We start from the raw sequence: 17389 nt of genomic DNA, 5'->3' as shown, positions 1-17389 counted from the left end.
ACAACGATGATGATTTTTATTGCTCTCTCTTCCTATCTCTGTCTCTTTTTCTCTCGTGCCTTCATTCTCCTCGTCTTCTGTTTTCCCATCTTAAGATGCAGATTTTTTCCGACGCGATGGTCCCCTTCGATCGTTCGATTTGTGTAAGTTGCTCGGTCTTAGCTCGGCCGACGCGCTCGAGCGAGTTGCATTATACAGATTCCAAACCGCGCGTCTTTTTCCTTTCATTAGTGCCACTCCTCCTTCCACCCTTCGGGTCGTGTTCAGGAATTCAATTTCTGCTCCTTAACGATCACGATAAGCGCTGGGCTGTTCGCCGCGCTTTTCTACCCCCGTAAGTACGCGGAATTGTCGCTGCATGGGACGCTTTCCCGGGCGCACGACGCGTAAATCCGGATCAATGTTTGCTTTCATTCACCGTGTTGCGGATCATGCTTCCTTTGAGAGTATCAGCGCGGAAAACAAATCGATACTCCATCCCCGCGACGACGACGACGACAGCGGCGGCGGCCAGAATTGCGCAGATCGCTAATTACTTCCCCATGTCACTCGCATTTTCTGATTACCCCGTCCACGGGGGTGGCAAAGGCGGAGGGGGATGAAGGGTCGCGCACGGTGCAACCCAAAGTTCGGGTTTCAAACTTCGAACCCACACCACATAGTTGCATACAACCTTGGCGGATACGACGCAGCTTGTGGGGACGAGGAAGTGGCACGGACAATTTCTTGGAGAGACACTTGAACGAGTTAATCCGCGGAATGCCCGAGAACGCCCTCGCGGCGCAATAAACTTCAGCCTGCGAGAATTTATCGGGACGCGGAAAGTATGAATCCTGCTCGCCCGTTCGCTTGCTCCACCTTCGTGCTCTCCAGAATTTCCGCGGAGATTAAGACACTTTGGAGCGTCATTATCTCGAGATAGTCTATGGATAGCGAAGATGTTTCTTACAAGGGGTTGGTGTGTCCGAATTTAATTATAAAGTCCGATTACAACGGGCCTCTCGATCTACGAGAAGGATCAACGAAAGGATAAATTGTTTAGCTGGAAAAGGTTTCCAATTTCGAACTTTCGTTTGAGATATTCCGTTTGGGCGTTCCGTTTGACCGTTTGCAACAAAACTCAATTTATATGTATCGAACGTACGAAAAAAAAAATTAAGGTAAACTAGATTTAAAAAAAATTAAATTGAAAACATATTCGATATTAAAACATTTTCGAGGAACGCGTTTATACACAAATGTTAAAACATTTTCTATAGCTCTAAAGATTTTCAAAGCATTAGACTAAAATTCTCGAGAAAAGCCATCGAGCATTTTCGAAGCAATGACATTGGTGTCGATGCGGCGCGGGATTAAATAAAATTAAATTAAAAACATGAATCGAGAGTCGAAATATGCGTTATCGGATCGTTTGAGAAGAACCAGCAAATCATCCGTTGCAGTGACAGCGCCAGTATCGTAATTTCCCAATAGAAGTTGAGACCCCGTATCGCTGCTATGATCGACGAAATTCATGTGGAAACACGGGTAGTTTCCGATGAGCAAGAAGGGACAAACTAAGCGATTCGGGACTCCCATATAACTGTCCGGCAGTGTAGTTTTCAGTAGTAATCTCGAACTTGTAGTAGTATCGTGTGTTTCGCGCTTTACGCAGACGAGACGATCCGACCGACGAACGCGCGCTCGATCGAGGCGATCGGTTCTATCCGATGCCACAAACTTCATCTTGAAACTGCGCATTACGGTCACCGGTTTATGCCCGGGGAGTTTACGACCTCATTCCGCACCCACCATCCCGAAATCCATGCAGGTGCAACGGTGCGTTCCACTCCACCTTTGCACCCCTTCTGCCACGGCAATGGCGCTTAGCGTCGATGGGATAGTAGCATTTACAGAATAATTTTGTGTTAGTATCGGCTGGCAAATGGATTCACCCCCGTAAACATTATTTATGTTTGTAAGACTTATACAAAATCCAGCCACGTGAGATAAACCTATTGTCCAAATTATTATGTTATCTGCGCACGATATCGTTTGTTCTCGAGTAACAAATATTGTGTATATCCGGGCAAGCGTTTAATGCACTGGAAAAGCGGCTCTAGTGGCTTAAAGTAAATAAAAGTACATGTAAAATCGCGCGAAATAATTCGATGAAATAATAAGGTGCGCGCGTTGGCTGCCGTGATTGTAACTCATTATTCAAAGAGAAATAACGAACTCGAAATAACGTTCGGAGCTTGTCTCCGTTTCACGACGCGATTCACGTCGAGACATTGCGATTCTCACCGGCACTAGAACACGAAGCCAACGAAAATAAAGAGCCGCAGAGTTTACTTTTCGTTCAAATTACTCGGCGGGGCTTTACGCGCGAGTTTCGCAAAGATAAACCCACGGAAATTGTCCGGTAGTTTGAAAAAGTCAGGAGGAATTGCGCCGGCTGCCAGAAACAACGAACTCGACCTAAATACACTCCTCAGGTTTTGGACTTCACCGCGGCGACGGTGGACTCCGGGCATCCCTTGGTCCTTCTCGCTCCCCAATGTTAACTTACCTTTAAATAAAGGTTCCCCCATGAAGGACATGAATCATGAATAATTTATTTCACCGCGTCGCCGCGTATCATTGCTCGAGTAATGAGTCGTTTTACGTACGTCGTCGTTGGTATGGTTATAATTAAGAGGCAGCTTCAACGGAATTCTGCGCAGCGTTCATAATCACATCATGCACTTCGCCGTAATACACGCAATATCGTGACTTGCGTAAATTCGCGACGTTTAATGCGGATTCAAAATCGCAGGCGACAAAGCACCGAGCACGCTTCGATAACTGGCTCACCATGCGCTTATTTTCCCAGGGGAAAATCGGGACTCGCAGCTTTTAGTCCGCACTCGTACACACAGTCCTTATCTGGCCGGTAATTCCGATGCAGATGAGCCGGAATACATTATGATAATATTCTCTAATTTTCAGATGCAGGTCTCCGGTAGGAAACCGACGCGCCCGGACACCTCCGGTTCATAAATCAATTCATAAACTCGGGAGCACTATATCGATCGTCTAAACGGGGGAAACGAACGTTTTACGTGTATAAAAGTGGATTATCCACATCCGCCGAAGCATTAATTATTTTTTTCGCGGCGCAGATATTCGTTCGGGCTTGATTAATATTTACGACACCGTGACACTCTATCGTTTCTCGCCGTGCAATATCCGTAATAAGATCCATGTTACATCTCTCGCACATCGTGCACGCTGTCGTTCGTAATAAAATTATTTCATCTCGCAAAAGTAGAAATTGATCACTCGATTTCTTTCCTCCCTCGCTGCCAATAGTCTTGTAAAATAGTTCGCAGCGGACCATCGGTTTTATCGCACATGCTGCTTGTTTGTCGTATAGTAATTGGAATTTAACAGGCGATTGAAAAGCACAGAATTGTGAGGCAAGAAACGTTTCTCCTCATACAATTCGATTGAATCGATCGTTTGCACTGCGACCACACAGCGTACGTCTGCATTTGTAGTTCGCCCGGATACAACGGCCGGTTCAATCATTGAATTTGCGAATTAAAGTTTAGGCACCTGTGGAGAACGCGTATGTACACGTGCTGGCTTAGGCTAGCTTCGGGTATCCTAATTCCGAGATAAATGTTTCCGACTGAACGCAGCGGGGACCTATGCTTCTCGGTTCTCTTGATATAGCTGGAAATCCGAACGGAAAACATTCCTCTCTCGTGCAACGATTTTCTATTTTATCGCCCTTTTCGTATATCCACCGCGAAACTTTTCCGGATAATTTTTGCCTAGTTTGTCAACCGGAACTCGAACGATAATTGCTGGTTAATTACGAGGCGTGATTTCGAGGATCGACAGACTATTTTTTAGAGCATTCGCGCGACGTTTAAAAAATGATAACAGTTAGCAATACGGTAGCAAAGGTCGAAGTTGAATGAAATACATGAATATAATAAGACTTGGTTAATCCGCGTGGAAATGTAATGATACTCGTCGTGTTAATAGGACAACATGCTCTGCAATCTATCCGAGTATTTCTCGTGCAATAAATGTTATGCGTCCGTGCGGATACGAGTCCCCCGCGTACACGAGAACGGTATTCCAACGGAAAAATGTAATTACTCGTAATATGTATGCGTACCACCATCAATATAAATTCCGCGCTTCGCGCGAACCGCAACAGAGTATCCTCTTCGTGAAATAAAAATAAATGATTGCCGGCACGCAATATGCGCCGCGTATCGGAAAAATCATTAAGAGCCGAAGGAACACGTTGCGCGCTCGTATACCGACGTTGATTCGAACATCGTGTCTTGAAATGCATTGTGGTATCGAATGGCCGGATTGAGCAAGAGAAAATGGAGCGCTTCATCCCGCGGCATGAAAGCGAAATAACGAGGAAACCAAGCTCGATCGATCTCAGATGTTTCGGAAACGAGCTTTTAATCCGAAAACGATTTTTCCTCGATCAAGACGTCCGAACATTGGCAGATGAAGATTAAGCGGTAAATTTAAAAGCGAGCCAATATGTATTAAAGAAATTAAGTTGTCATACATGCGATACCAGCACGAAGGACACACTACCAGTGGCGATCTTCTTCGAACGGAAGGGCCAGTCATGATCCGTCACTAACGACTAATGTCGGCAATTTGCGTCGACGCCAGGGAACTACCGAGAGAGGGAGAGAGATGGAAAGCGATGCAAGCACGTCATTCGACATGATTTATACATGTCCCGTTATAATACCGGCAGCCTATAATGCGACGCTATAGGGCCGGAAGCGTGGGAAGTGCCAGGAGGAGGTGCACACACCACGTGGTAATCAACATGAGGTACCGGCCGATGATCTCTAACCACTAATGGATCGTGTCGAGAGGAGATACGATACCGATTATTCCGAACACGAGCAATAACGTAGCATGTGGACTACGATCTAATCATTATAGGATAAGCCCCGCTTGACAATACAAATTATTGTAATTTAAAACTTGATATTAAAATGTATTAAGAGCTAGAAAAATCGTGAACAAATCAAGTTTTCGATGATTTATCTCGAGATTATAATAACATCCGGATTGACGAGAAAGATTATATAATTTCGTGTAACCTCGTAAATTCCGTAAGCCTCAACAGCCTCGAGAGATACGGTTTTAATGTGCCGCTGACACTTTGGCGTTGTCCCGGTTAAGCGAATATTTAATCGTGTTTCGAGACTGATTCATAAACATAATGGCTGGAGCGCGATACTGGGACGGGCAAACACGACGTGTTCAAGGGAGACAGAACGAGAACATCCCCTGATGAAACCGGGATTTCGATGGCTCGGGATAATGCGAAATAGGGTGTTCTCCCGCGGGAAAATGTGCTTGCAGCTCGAGTCCCGAATTTCGGCAGGCGATCGAACGACGTGCCCCGCAGAAAATGGACCTCGGGATGATGATTCATGCAGATAAGCACACTGGGATGCTACGATTCTCATTACAAAGGACGCGAATTATGTTACAGCATGCGAATAATAAGTATCCTACTAGTGGATACCATCGCTAGAGTGCAGCTCATTGAAGCGATCGAGGATTTAATGTAACAGTAATGAATTTGACGCAGAACCACTCGAAAAGCATGCACGCGGGAGAAGAATGGCGAATTCCAAATTCAGTCGTGAATGTCAAACGGCGCGACGTAAAAGCATCTTTTATGCGGCTGTCGTAAAGCGAAAATGGAGTTTTATCAGTTTGGCAACATCTCCCGCCGTCACTTGCGCGCAGCGCAACATAACTGACAACATCTGCCGCTTTTTACGATGGTTACACAAAAAGCGGATTTTTCTCCTGGATACATCTGCATACCTACGGCATACACGGTGTGATTCGCATACTGATCCAAGAGGGATGAATACCGTGAACCGATCGATGCACGCCACGTATTGATGAACGCGGCCCGCGGAATTCACCGAGGAATGAGGAATTCGCTCCCCTCATGAATCTCCCTATTCACGGGCCAGTCATTTTCCCGCGTTGGCACGAGAGATTTTTCTGCGTGGTTACGGGGGCAAACAGCTTCCCGGGAGCCACGACGGAAATATGATTCTCGTGTCGGCGCGACGCGACGCGACGTCTCGTAAAAACGACTTGGCTTCATTTCGCTGGATCACGCGGCAGCCCTTTCGCCTGATTTACCGCCAAGGCCAAGAGGAAGCAACGGTACAGGGAAGTCGCAGAGGCGACCGATAGCGAGACAGAGGGGGAAGAACGGAAAGGGGAACGAACGAAGAGATGAGACAAGAAAAGGAAAACGAAGCACGGCGAACGAAAAGGGAGAGGAGGGTAATCGACAGCAGACGGCGACTTCCGGAAGATTACACGAGCCGGAGGCTGCAGTTTACTCCATTTGGCAAGCTCGATATTCACCGACCATCCCCCTCCCCATCTGCCCCCCGGACCGCCTGCCGCCCACCCACACCCGTTGGCGAATGAAATATTCCTTCGCCTGAATTTCAAACGGCGTTGCAAATCGAATCAGACCCTCTATGAATCTTCCGGGACAAGGCTATGAGAGGAAGAGAAGAAGGAGGAGAAGGACGAACGGGACCTGCAAATTTTTGAGGAGGGAACGATGATTGTGTGCATTGCACATTCGAGGGGTGATTTAAAAGGCAGGCGACCGACTGGAAAGAGGAGACTAATCAGCTTCGATGAATAAAACGCTGCCGAAATAGACGAGCGTGTCATCGCGTCGCGATCCGCACGGTGGAACGCGCGGGTCGCAGGTGCATCGGTGCGCCGATATAAACGTCGGGATTCATAGCTCGCAGCTTTTTTGACATTTGATACCGGCTTTAATTCGATGGGCGATGGACGCAACGAAATATCGGCGCAGATCTCACGGTTAACGGGATGATGTCACAATTAAATGCGACGTGATCGTTAATTAGTCCGGTGTGTCCGAATTTACGTGAGCAGCGACTGTTTTATGTCGCGCTAGATTTACTCGCGCGCCCAAAGGGAAATATTTGCACGCTTGTACGTGTGCAGGCGCACGCGTGTGTTTAAAGAGGTAGCGCGTATCGCTGCACGGCTGGAAAGTTTAATTTTCACGTCACGGGATAATTATTTTAAGCTCCACGACTTTGCTCTCTATTGGAATTTAGCATCCGTGTATCGGAATTTAGCGGCGCGTTCGAGATACTTTAGAAATTAATATCACTACCGTTGTATTATAATTCGTACGAAATTGTGCGGCGCTCCTGATTTCATCTTCCTTATCTCCTTATCTCCTCGTTCGCTCCTCGGCAAATTATTATAAAGTATCATTGCGCAACTAAAGAGAAACCAAATATTAATAATAAAATGAAAATATCTAAACAAAAAAATTGCGGGAGAAAAGTCCTTCGCGACGAAGAAACAGAGTTTGCGGAAACAAGATCCGATTGCGATCTTACTAATCGCTTAGAATCGGATCAATCATTACAGCCCCGGCGAAATCTCTCGAGGAGCAACTGGATTAATTCCGCAATCGGATGATGACCGTTTGGCGCGAAGACGGAGACGAGCGAATCGTAGAAGGAAGCTGAGATGACACAATCTCCTGCGTACATTACGAACCGATTCCTAAGTTCCGGAAGGACCAAACACTTCCGTTACGCCGATAAGGAATTCGGGATCCGCTCGAGAATCGGCTCGGGACCGCTTGGGGATCCGCGGATAATAATCATCGAACTTCACTGATCAAATGGTAATTAAGAAACGACGCGTCGCCGACAAAATTGCTACTGTAGATTACGACGTATCGCTGGGCCGCCAGAGGGGAGGAAGAGAGGGATCGTTAGCACTAATGACTCGGGCACAAATAATTATCCATTACGTCTTCTTGCGCGGGTAATTTACGGAATGTGCCGTCGCGCAATATGAAACTGCAATTATGTCACGATAAAGTTCGCAGTACACGCCGTTTTGCAAGACATCTCGCGTCTCTCGATTCGAGTCAGTCGTGTCGTTGACTCGATTTCTGAACTTTCGCTCTACTTGTGATCGCCTCGCCGGTGAAACTCCGCCCGGCGATCTATACGCTGATCTTCCGCTTTGCGCTTTATATCTCGAGCACGTATAACACCGACCGAGATATCGTTATCCTGCGAAGCCATTTACGTATCGTACGTGCGTCAAACGGCGATAGCTGTCCAATTTGTAGAAAATTGCGAGGCGTAAAACGCGGACACTGTTAATTATATCGTCCGCGTAATTAATGCGACAAATGTCGACAGATATCGTCTCGCATTTGATACACGAGATCCGCTCTATCTCGCACCGAGAGAAAAATTCAACCGGCCGCTTTTTCATATCGAACATTTTGGAAATGATTAAAATTTCGATGCGCTCGAATTATTTCGTCAATTTCGCAGTTTCCGCGTGAGTGATATTATAATTGATACTGATTCGTACTGATATTATTGACAGCTACTAGTCGACACAATTTGTCAGCGGAGCGTAACACGTGCGAATTAAAGAGGACGCGAGTGCACGTGACGATTGCAATTCTTCTCTCGGTCGCGAATTACTTGCTAACGATCTCCTTGTCTCGGCTACTTTTTGCTATCAACTTTCTACTTACGTGTCTCGTGTCGGCCGCGAGGAGAGGAGTGTGTGCCTGCAACAACCGAGCGTTCAGGAAATTAGAAGAGAAGTCCTGTGACTTTTTACTCTTTGCTAGGGAGCTTCATGCTTCCGGCCATTCATTTCGCGCATCTCGCGACGGATTCCAAAAAATGACCAAAATATCACATCGTCTCATCGAAAATATTTTCTACATGAGGCTCGTGAAGATTTTAGATCAAAGATACATTCAAGAGAACAAGTCTCGGTGAATTTTAATGAACACGTGATCGTGAAATTACTCGTCACGAGAAACCACGAGATTTTCGCGAATTGGACTTGTGAATACGAACAAATCCCATTATAACTTACTATGTGTAATCTTTACTTTAACTGAGTTACAGTTACAAAAGTTTTTAATCCGCGACCAAGTTGTAAAGGTACACACTGTTTCTGAATTCATTGCATTATACGCTTGTGCAAACTTAGTGCAAGCTTTAGAATGTTCTACATTATTACATCTATGTAACATAAAATTGTTTAAAAACTACTGATGATATCTCAATATTTATATGATTGAGTAAATTTTTTCGAATAAATCGATTTTCTTTCTAGAGAACAATCAGAATATACCGAAAATGATACTTTTTCACGGATAATCAGAAATGTTTGGCCACCTTTTTGAAATTTTAGGATATTGCTTAGGGCTTTTCGGAGGAGAAGGCATGAAAAGCTGTGCTTGCATGCTGCAAAATGCGCATTTGCATTCGGGCAAGAACTACTCGTGCGGTTTTAAACAAAAAGCACCAAGAAATTACTCATGCAAGTTTAAATAAAAGGAAATGCGAAGGGCTGTTTCTTGCCAGCGGGCGGTTCCTGTTGACTGAACTAAACCTTTAAGCTCGCGTGGGATTTAAACTCCTCTTTCACAATGGAAATTTGGTTCTTTTGCATGCCGTGCGCTTATCAAACGCACGCGGCGAGCTCATTAAAAGCGGAAGTTGACAACTGCGCGAGTGCGCGAACAAAACTCTTGCGCTGTGCATAATTATCGCGGTAACGATAACTGCACACTGCAATGCAACGGCGATAACGGAATGAAAGAAAGATATTAAGACACTACGCCGTTCAATCGCTCAATGACGCGTTAAAATTCGCCATATTCGATCGCGAACGTTAAAAGTATTGACGTGTCACGACGCGCTCATTTTTCCGTCAAGATGTTAGTAGATACTCGGATGAACAAGATTTTGTTCGCTATTCTGTTCGCTGTTCTGTTCGCTAGATTAAGATAACTTTAGCGCACTCTGTCACGGGCGAGAAAGGGAGGAAGAAGAAGAAAAACTGCTCGACGAGCGGCACGAACGCGAATGTTATTTTCATTCGATTAAACTCTTCCCGTTCTTCAGGGAAAGAAAGGCACATCGTGCCGTGCTCGCTATTGCCAATGAAATTCCGTACGATTGTTCCGTACGAGATTTCTCGATCATTTTCAAGCGCGCGAGATCTTGGGACACTTGCAAGTAAATAATCCTTACTGCTCTCTCGCAAGAAGAGAAAACACGAGACGTGAGATAAATATTTTTCTTCCGTTGCTCGGGACGAAGGCTGCGTGGCTTTGATTAATCCTCGACAGCGTTTGAAAAATAGATTAGATACATCGGCTTGTGTAACTTCGCAGTGTTATGTCATCAGAAAAAGCACGTGTATACCATACGTAACGCACGTGTATCGGCGCATTAGATCCGACCTTGCACTCACGACAAAACAGATCCAGAAACTGGAAACTGGTTTGTCCAACGATTATCCAGTTGAGCAGTGCAAATTAATTTACATTCCAATTAAATTTCTTCACAGCGAGAACCACGCTCTTGTCAGCAATCCCCACGTTTGATCATCTTTAAAGGAATTATCAACCGAGAAAATCGTAAGCGAAAATAACGACGTCGTTACGCAAGTGCCCGTAACCAGGGACACCGCCGAGAGAAAGAGAGAGATAGATAGAAAGAAAAAGATACATTACGTATCACTAGCTGCAATCATATTACGTAATCCATTACGTTCAAATAAGGATTTCAGATCAGTTTCGCAGAACGAAACAGCGAGAAAAATGGAGAGCGAGAGCAGATTATTAATCGGGGCGCCATGTTAACGATGCGCGCCCTATCTCACCCCCGAAATCCTCACCGGCAAGATGGGCAATCCTTAATTTTCCAGGGCCGAGCGTGGCAAGTGGCCGCGCGTATACGGCCAAATTGAATTTCATATTTCGCTGCGCATCGTGAATCGAGCTTCCGGCTGCTGTCCCGACGTCTCTCCCCCTCGTAATTAATTGCCATTCAGGCCTACCCCGCCTCCGCGTAGCGTACGATCTGCCGAGAAAAGTTCGCCCGGCGAGAGAGCACGTTGTGAAATCAACCTTCTAATTTCCCTTTCTTGCCGTTCTCGGCGCGATACGATGATAATGCGCGTCTTGTTCCGCTTCCGCGCATGGAATCGAGACGGGCCGCGCGTTAATGAAGACGAATCATCGCGATTAGCTCAATCGTGGAGGAGAGTTTTTCCCGATGAGCGAACGGCAGAATTGCGTGATCGCTTTAATTTCGTCCAGTTTGCTCCGCCAAGAAGATTAATAACGAGTTCGTTGCACTTTGCACGGGTTATAAGTTGCATCACATGGATAATTAGAAAGACCTCTAAGACCTCGTGAGTCTGCAAAACGAATCTACGAGCTCATTTCGTAATAGCGCTTGCGCCTCACCGATGCGCTATCCATTTTCTAGATCCGGAAAATATTTTCGGCGAAGACTAATTAATCGATTTAATGGCGGCATTAAAATTTCCACGCGCAGTATCGGCCCGTCTATTGTTTCCAGCCTGACGTACAGGCTTGACACTGCTGTAAAACGCTTCGATGTCACTGATGATAAATTTTCGTTCGTGAAAAAAGGGGAAAGAAAAAAAGAATGCAAGAGGTACAGCGTGACGGAACGAAACACGATGCGGCCCCTTTTTAGCTGCACCGAAGCGATGAAAAAAGCATTCTGTGCTCTATTCTCCCCGTCATTTCTTCATTTTGTTTTATATACAGCAGTGCTATCATGTTCCGGGGTTAAAGCGTCAGGCCTTTTTCCACGGGAAAATCGGGAGATTGAATTTTCGCTAGTGAGCAACGCGAGGAATCGAGAATGCGGCGATATATACATGCATGGGAGTGGGATACAAGGTGGGAAAAGACAAAATGACAAGCGGCCAGGATGCATCGATCGTCCGAAATGCTCGTGGACGTATTACGCTGTGATTTCCGGCGGCGCGATATCGATCCTGACGTTCTCTCGTTTTCTCTCTCTCTCTCTCTCTGCGTGTACCTGAAAAACATTCGCACGCACTCGCGGTCCCTTTATCGCCCCGAATTTTCCGTCACGGAGGATATTGCCTATAAATCTATCCCTCGCGAGTTAGCTCGATACATACGAACGCGGGAAAATCCCCTTTTTTTAATATATCGCGACAACATTTCATTTTTTTTGTCAAATCAACGTAAATTTCATCTTCCCCACGTAGGAAGAAGTATTGAAATTTCGAAGCCCGGAGCCCAAACTCAATGTTTCCGCGATTGCGAGACGAGTCGTGAATAAAATCTGCCGAAACGAACCGAGGATGTGATCTGCGGAGAGTAGGTACAAGGTACGAAGCGCGGTGCGAAGATATTCTCCGATCAGTGGCTCACCTCTGAATTCCCATAACAATCTCAATAAAAAATTGCAAGATACGATTTAAAACAGAAAGTCGTATTTGAACAACGTTGCCACTTACGTCCAATCACTCCGGAAAGAAACCCCGCAAAATCGCGATGACGGTGAATACGGGGATTCGCGTGATACTGCATCGTCACGACAGAATCGATTTGTATGCCGCGCTATCGATCCCATTGTCAGTCCTGTTATTGTTCAAGATACCGATGCAGATGGTACATCACGTACGGCGCGTTGCCGTTTAATGCATTCCGAAGCACACGCGCCTGTCGCAAGGTTACGTCCTTAGGCAAAGAGAATCGCCGGGATTCGGTTACACATTTACACATTTATGGAATATCGATTTTCGACGCGGGGTAAAATTATTCATGCATTCGTCGTCGGCGAGACATGCCCAAGGGTTGTCTGCATCAAAGCCATGCGAAATTGTATCGCCGGCGTGGACGGTAGGTCATGATCCGTAGCGAATGCAGGAGAAGTGACGGCAAAAAGGGCGAAGGCGGCCTGCCCTGTTGTCGGGCAAATTTTTCACTTTTCTTCGGGACGAGACACATGGCGGAAGTTCGCGCAGAGAACTTGCGACGGTCGGGTACTGGCCGGCCAAGTTCTCCAACTCCGAAAAGATTAAAGAGGATATTAACTTTCGAAAAGAGCTGCAGGGATGCGCCGCGGTATAAAGAAATAAATTTCCACCGAGCGCAAGCCTTGGTCCCCGTGTGACCCCGAAAGGGGTTAAGAAGCGTGCGACCGTGGGGCTGAGATACACGATAATTCATCCCCTGTTCGAGAAGAGGGTTCGCGAAGGTAAATCCCGCCTGCGAACTTGAGAAATTCCTGCTTATAATTCTTCCAGCGTGCGTACATTCGTGGCCCATCGATATAAAGTGAAAGAAAATGTGGATTATTGAATAGAAAGAGAAGCTCGCGTGAAACAACGTGGCAGTAAAGAACGATAAATATCGTTAATTAGAAGAGAAATTGCTCGGAACGGTCGCATTATTCTCGAGAAACGTACGAATTCCAACGATGGATCGCAACGTCAAAGGATGGGAGGATCAAAGAAAGGATTTTTTTTCGACCTGCCAGTCACAAAGCTGAGAAATTTAATTATCCGACGAATGTGTCGCGCTACGAGGACGAAAATATTCGTCTCCCATTTCAGGTGCTTTTGGCTAACTACACAAGGTCGGACGAGGCTTTGCAAATTCGCGCGACGACGGATCGACCCACCGGACGTTACAAAAAGCGCAAATTTTCGCGTGCCGATAATTAACGCAGGCCGAATCTATCCGGAAAAGCGTGTCGTCGCGACAAAAAAAGGATCTTTTCGGATAAATTCGTCGATCCAAGTCTTCCGCAATGTTCGATACGCGATTCGATTATTAAAATGATTTATAGATACGATTATCGTCCAAAAAATGTGAAAAAATTAATATTTTTTCAGTCATTCTGCACGGAGAAATTGCGGCAAATATTAAAAGACGTTTCGACGTTTTATTTGTCCAATTAAGCATCGAATTAAGTAAACGAAAAAAGCAAACCTGCTCGTGCGTGATGTATAATTGCGACGCACACGTCGCGACGGACGGCCTTTACTAGTGCTAACGTAAACGACAGATATGAATTATCACGAAGAGCATTAATTACGAGATATCAATGATTCGTTGTAGGAGTAGTATAGATAGCGCTTATCAGCTGCAGCCACGATGGAAACGTAACGAAATTCCAGATAAATGTTCACCTTCGTCTTATATATCAGCGTCGTGTTCTTGACACGATGGAATGTCGTTCGTGCGACAGTACGATGTACGAAAATCCGTCGACATTTTCACTAGGGAAGATAAAACGCGCGAAATACGCGCGACAAGAGGAACGTGAAGGGCCAAAGCAACTGAGCATTCCCATTGACATAACTAATGCTTTCGGTGTTCCTGATACAAATATCACTGTTGATCTCAATCTCTCGTTATTTTTATTACTATTTAATAATCCACAATTTTTCTTATTTTTAAAAAAGGAATAAATGCTGTGTTACAGAAATGGATGGTATTGACTCGGTATTTATTTTACGGTGAAAAAGAACAAATCGCATGATGGGACTCCACAGCGCGTGAAAATAGAAACCACCGTGTGCCATACTTCATGCGTCTCGTGGGACACATTTTTCGCTTTTGTGGGACAACCCCCCGAAGATTAGAGACGGGCGAGGGTCAAGGTGGCGGCAGCGGATCGACGATGGAATTCGATTATCACTTCCATAAAACCGACCCTAAACGGGAAGCATTAAATTTCGCGTCCCTGATCAGCGGCTCTTTAGCAAACCTATTTTGGAGCCCAGATGTCGAATAATCAGTTCTCGTCCCGTTTCGGATTTTATTTCGATGTTCTACATATCGATGCTGATATTATAATAAATTGAGAAATTATTTTATTGCGTTTATTGAAACGTTTATTACCGCATATCATAATTTATTCATGTAACAAGTCTTAAATAAAAAAGAAATATTAAAAATACAATACTATGAGTTATTTTGATGTATTTTCAAGGTCGGCTACTCCTGATAAAGAAAGCGAATTCTGCGATGTTTTGTCCCGGGGATGAAAGTCTGACTCTGAAATTACCGTCTACGTCCGCCAGGATCGAGCCTGAAGTTAAGGGGGTCTATTCCGGTAAGGAATGACGGTAATCTCGCGGGTTGGGGCCGCTCCTCATCGAGGGTGAAACTAGTTCACTGTCAAAGGAAGCGACGCTCCATTCACATTCCATTACTCTTCTGTTTTATCATTTCTTCAATCAGAAATTGTCTCATGCTTTCAAAGTTGTTTTTTACAAATGGAGCTCGGCACTTGATACTTTATTCAACGGCGTACAGCTGCGTGCTGTATTATCTCTTTTAAACGAGGTCCGAATAAAATTTCAGCAGACCTTAGCGGAAATCCTATCGAAGCGAGATGCTTCTCTCGAGCTCTTGCTTTCTTTGGCAAACAGATTTGATTCGATCGCGGAACAGTAAGGTATCATGCGATCAAATTGATTGGCTCGTCCATCGCGTACATACGTGTATCCGATAGCACGCGTTCCTTTCAGACCAGATTATTTATTATGTATTTGTGTCACGTATGTCCTGATTACGTCATCCTTTTTAAGGCACTGTGCCGCTTTCCTTGTATCGCAAATGCTGTCAAATGCAAATGTCGACGATGTCGAAAGAGAGCTCAAGTGCCTGGCATAGGACGCGCACAAACGTATACAGATCCGTGCTCGCGACAGTAACGTAATTCCGACAATTTCGAGACAAATTTACAAGCGGATCTCTGAAACAACGAACATTGAAGAATGGCACGAAAATACCGGAGACTCCCGGGGCTGCCGGACTATTGGCTTCCGGGGCAAACGAGGCAGGTCCGGTCAGCGGAATACATCTCTGGTGAAATACGTCCGCGGATACGAACGGTCGTCCATTTGTTCGCTGTCGACCACCCTCACCTCGCCTCGTATTCACCCCCTTCTCCTCCACGTTGTAAACCCTTCGAGCATCGCTGACCGGTCACTGCGGGACGCTCGCCATTTCTCAGCACGGTTCAATTTGAAGAAGATGCCTGCCACAACCGTGTACCGATCCATTCGTACGGATTTGCCTTCGTGTCGATAGCCGATACCTCCGTACGCGCGAGTAGAGGTCTGTCCGCGAGTTTCTCGTTTCCGCTTCCTCCTGAGACCCGACGAGCGTTGCGTTTCCGCGCAACGGAATACGGAGCGCTATTTTGTCACGATCTGCCGAACGCAGCTCGCTCGTTCGTTCTGGACATAAGAGACGTAGCAATCTAGAAAGATTGATATTTGACGAGAGAAATTGTGATCTACGATTTTATTTAGTTTTCGACGCAGAAACATGATTCCTTTTCTTCTCGAATATCTTGTGATGCCTGAATGAAGATAATTTATAAATACGGACTGTTCTCCGAAAAATATCGCACAGGGTGCGCCGTGCAGCTTCGTTCAATTTGCCGAAATGGCCGAAATATCTCAGCTCGCGCAACACCACGTAAAGAGCCAAGAGAGTGTAATCTGCTCGTGTATTGGTCGCGAGTTGAGGCGGACATTTCCTAAATTCTCGCTGTTAGCACGCTACACCCTCGCCGTTTCTCAAGTTGTGGCGGGCTCTTGAAAAATACTTGTCAGGAACACGTACGAATTTTCCGCGCGACACAATGAGGGCCAGAAGTTTGCGAACTCCTAGCATGTCGAGCACCGACCGGGCTGTCTTCAAGGTATCCCGCTACAAGATGCTTGGCTCGCGTGGCAGATACTTGTGTCATACAGGCCGTGCTCGCAGCTTCGACAACTTGCAACAACTTCTGCAACTACTTCCACCGACTCCTAACGTATAATATCGCCAGCAGGAAAGGTGGGGGAGATACTTGAATTTTATGTTTCAGTCCTTTACAAAGATAATTGCCTTCGCACGTTACGTCGCGCGCGGTCTCGTAACTGCAAATTTTCGCGGTTACTGTTATGCGGAACGCGTCCAGAAAAGACGCTTCTCCTCCTCGCAAAACGGGGAAGATTGATCGCGGGGATTTCAGAAATCGTGGAAAATTTTTAGCGAGCGATCCGTTCTTCATGTGGCGCGCGCCATAAATCGACAGTGTTAAATCCGCGAACGCCGAACCGTCCGAAGGCTCTCTTTAAGCGACGTCGGGGCTGCGAAAGGAAGTGATTTTTCTTACGAGAGAAACAATGGAGTCCGCTTCAAGGGGTCCATCTGCAAAATCCGTCTAACGTTCTCCCGGGGGAACGGAGATCTCTGGCGGGGCTATTTTTTCGGGCAATGGCTTCATATTTCTGGGTGTTTCTGGGGCCGCGACGGTTAGATTACGCGCGTTAAGGCCGGAGAACTCGCTGGAGACTGAAAATGGACGAGCGAGCGCGAACGCCCGGGCTTTCGATGTCGAACGAAAGCACCGACAAGTGCGACGGCTTAACGCAGCCCGGCCCTTTTCATCCGTGCCATTATTCCGGACTTAAAGCT

At 46.0% G+C, this 17389-nt stretch overlaps 1 protein-coding gene across 21 annotated transcripts in view; it reads right to left on the bottom strand.

Moving 5' to 3' along the window:
- The window catches only part of LOC105282675 (disks large 1 tumor suppressor protein), a 452432-nt gene that overhangs the window by 76350 nt on the left and 358693 nt on the right, over positions 1 to 17389 (bottom strand). For 18 of the 21 annotated variants that reach the window (XM_026969150.1, XM_026969153.1, XM_026969151.1 and 15 more), the window contains one exon: positions 8621 to 8656. The exons of the other annotated variants lie outside the window; for them this stretch is intronic. In XM_026969150.1, coding sequence (XP_026824951.1) covers positions 8621 to 8656 — 36 coding nt within the window. The remainder of the gene's footprint in view (positions 1 to 8620; positions 8657 to 17389) is intronic. 21 annotated transcript variants of the gene reach the window in all.

Source organism: Ooceraea biroi, chromosome 4 (genome assembly GCF_003672135.1).
Source record: "Ooceraea biroi isolate clonal line C1 chromosome 4, Obir_v5.4, whole genome shotgun sequence".
Taxonomy (NCBI): domain Eukaryota; kingdom Metazoa; phylum Arthropoda; class Insecta; order Hymenoptera; family Formicidae; genus Ooceraea; species Ooceraea biroi.
Note: the sequence above shows the minus strand (reverse complement) of the source record. Positions and strands in the feature narration are given on the sequence as shown.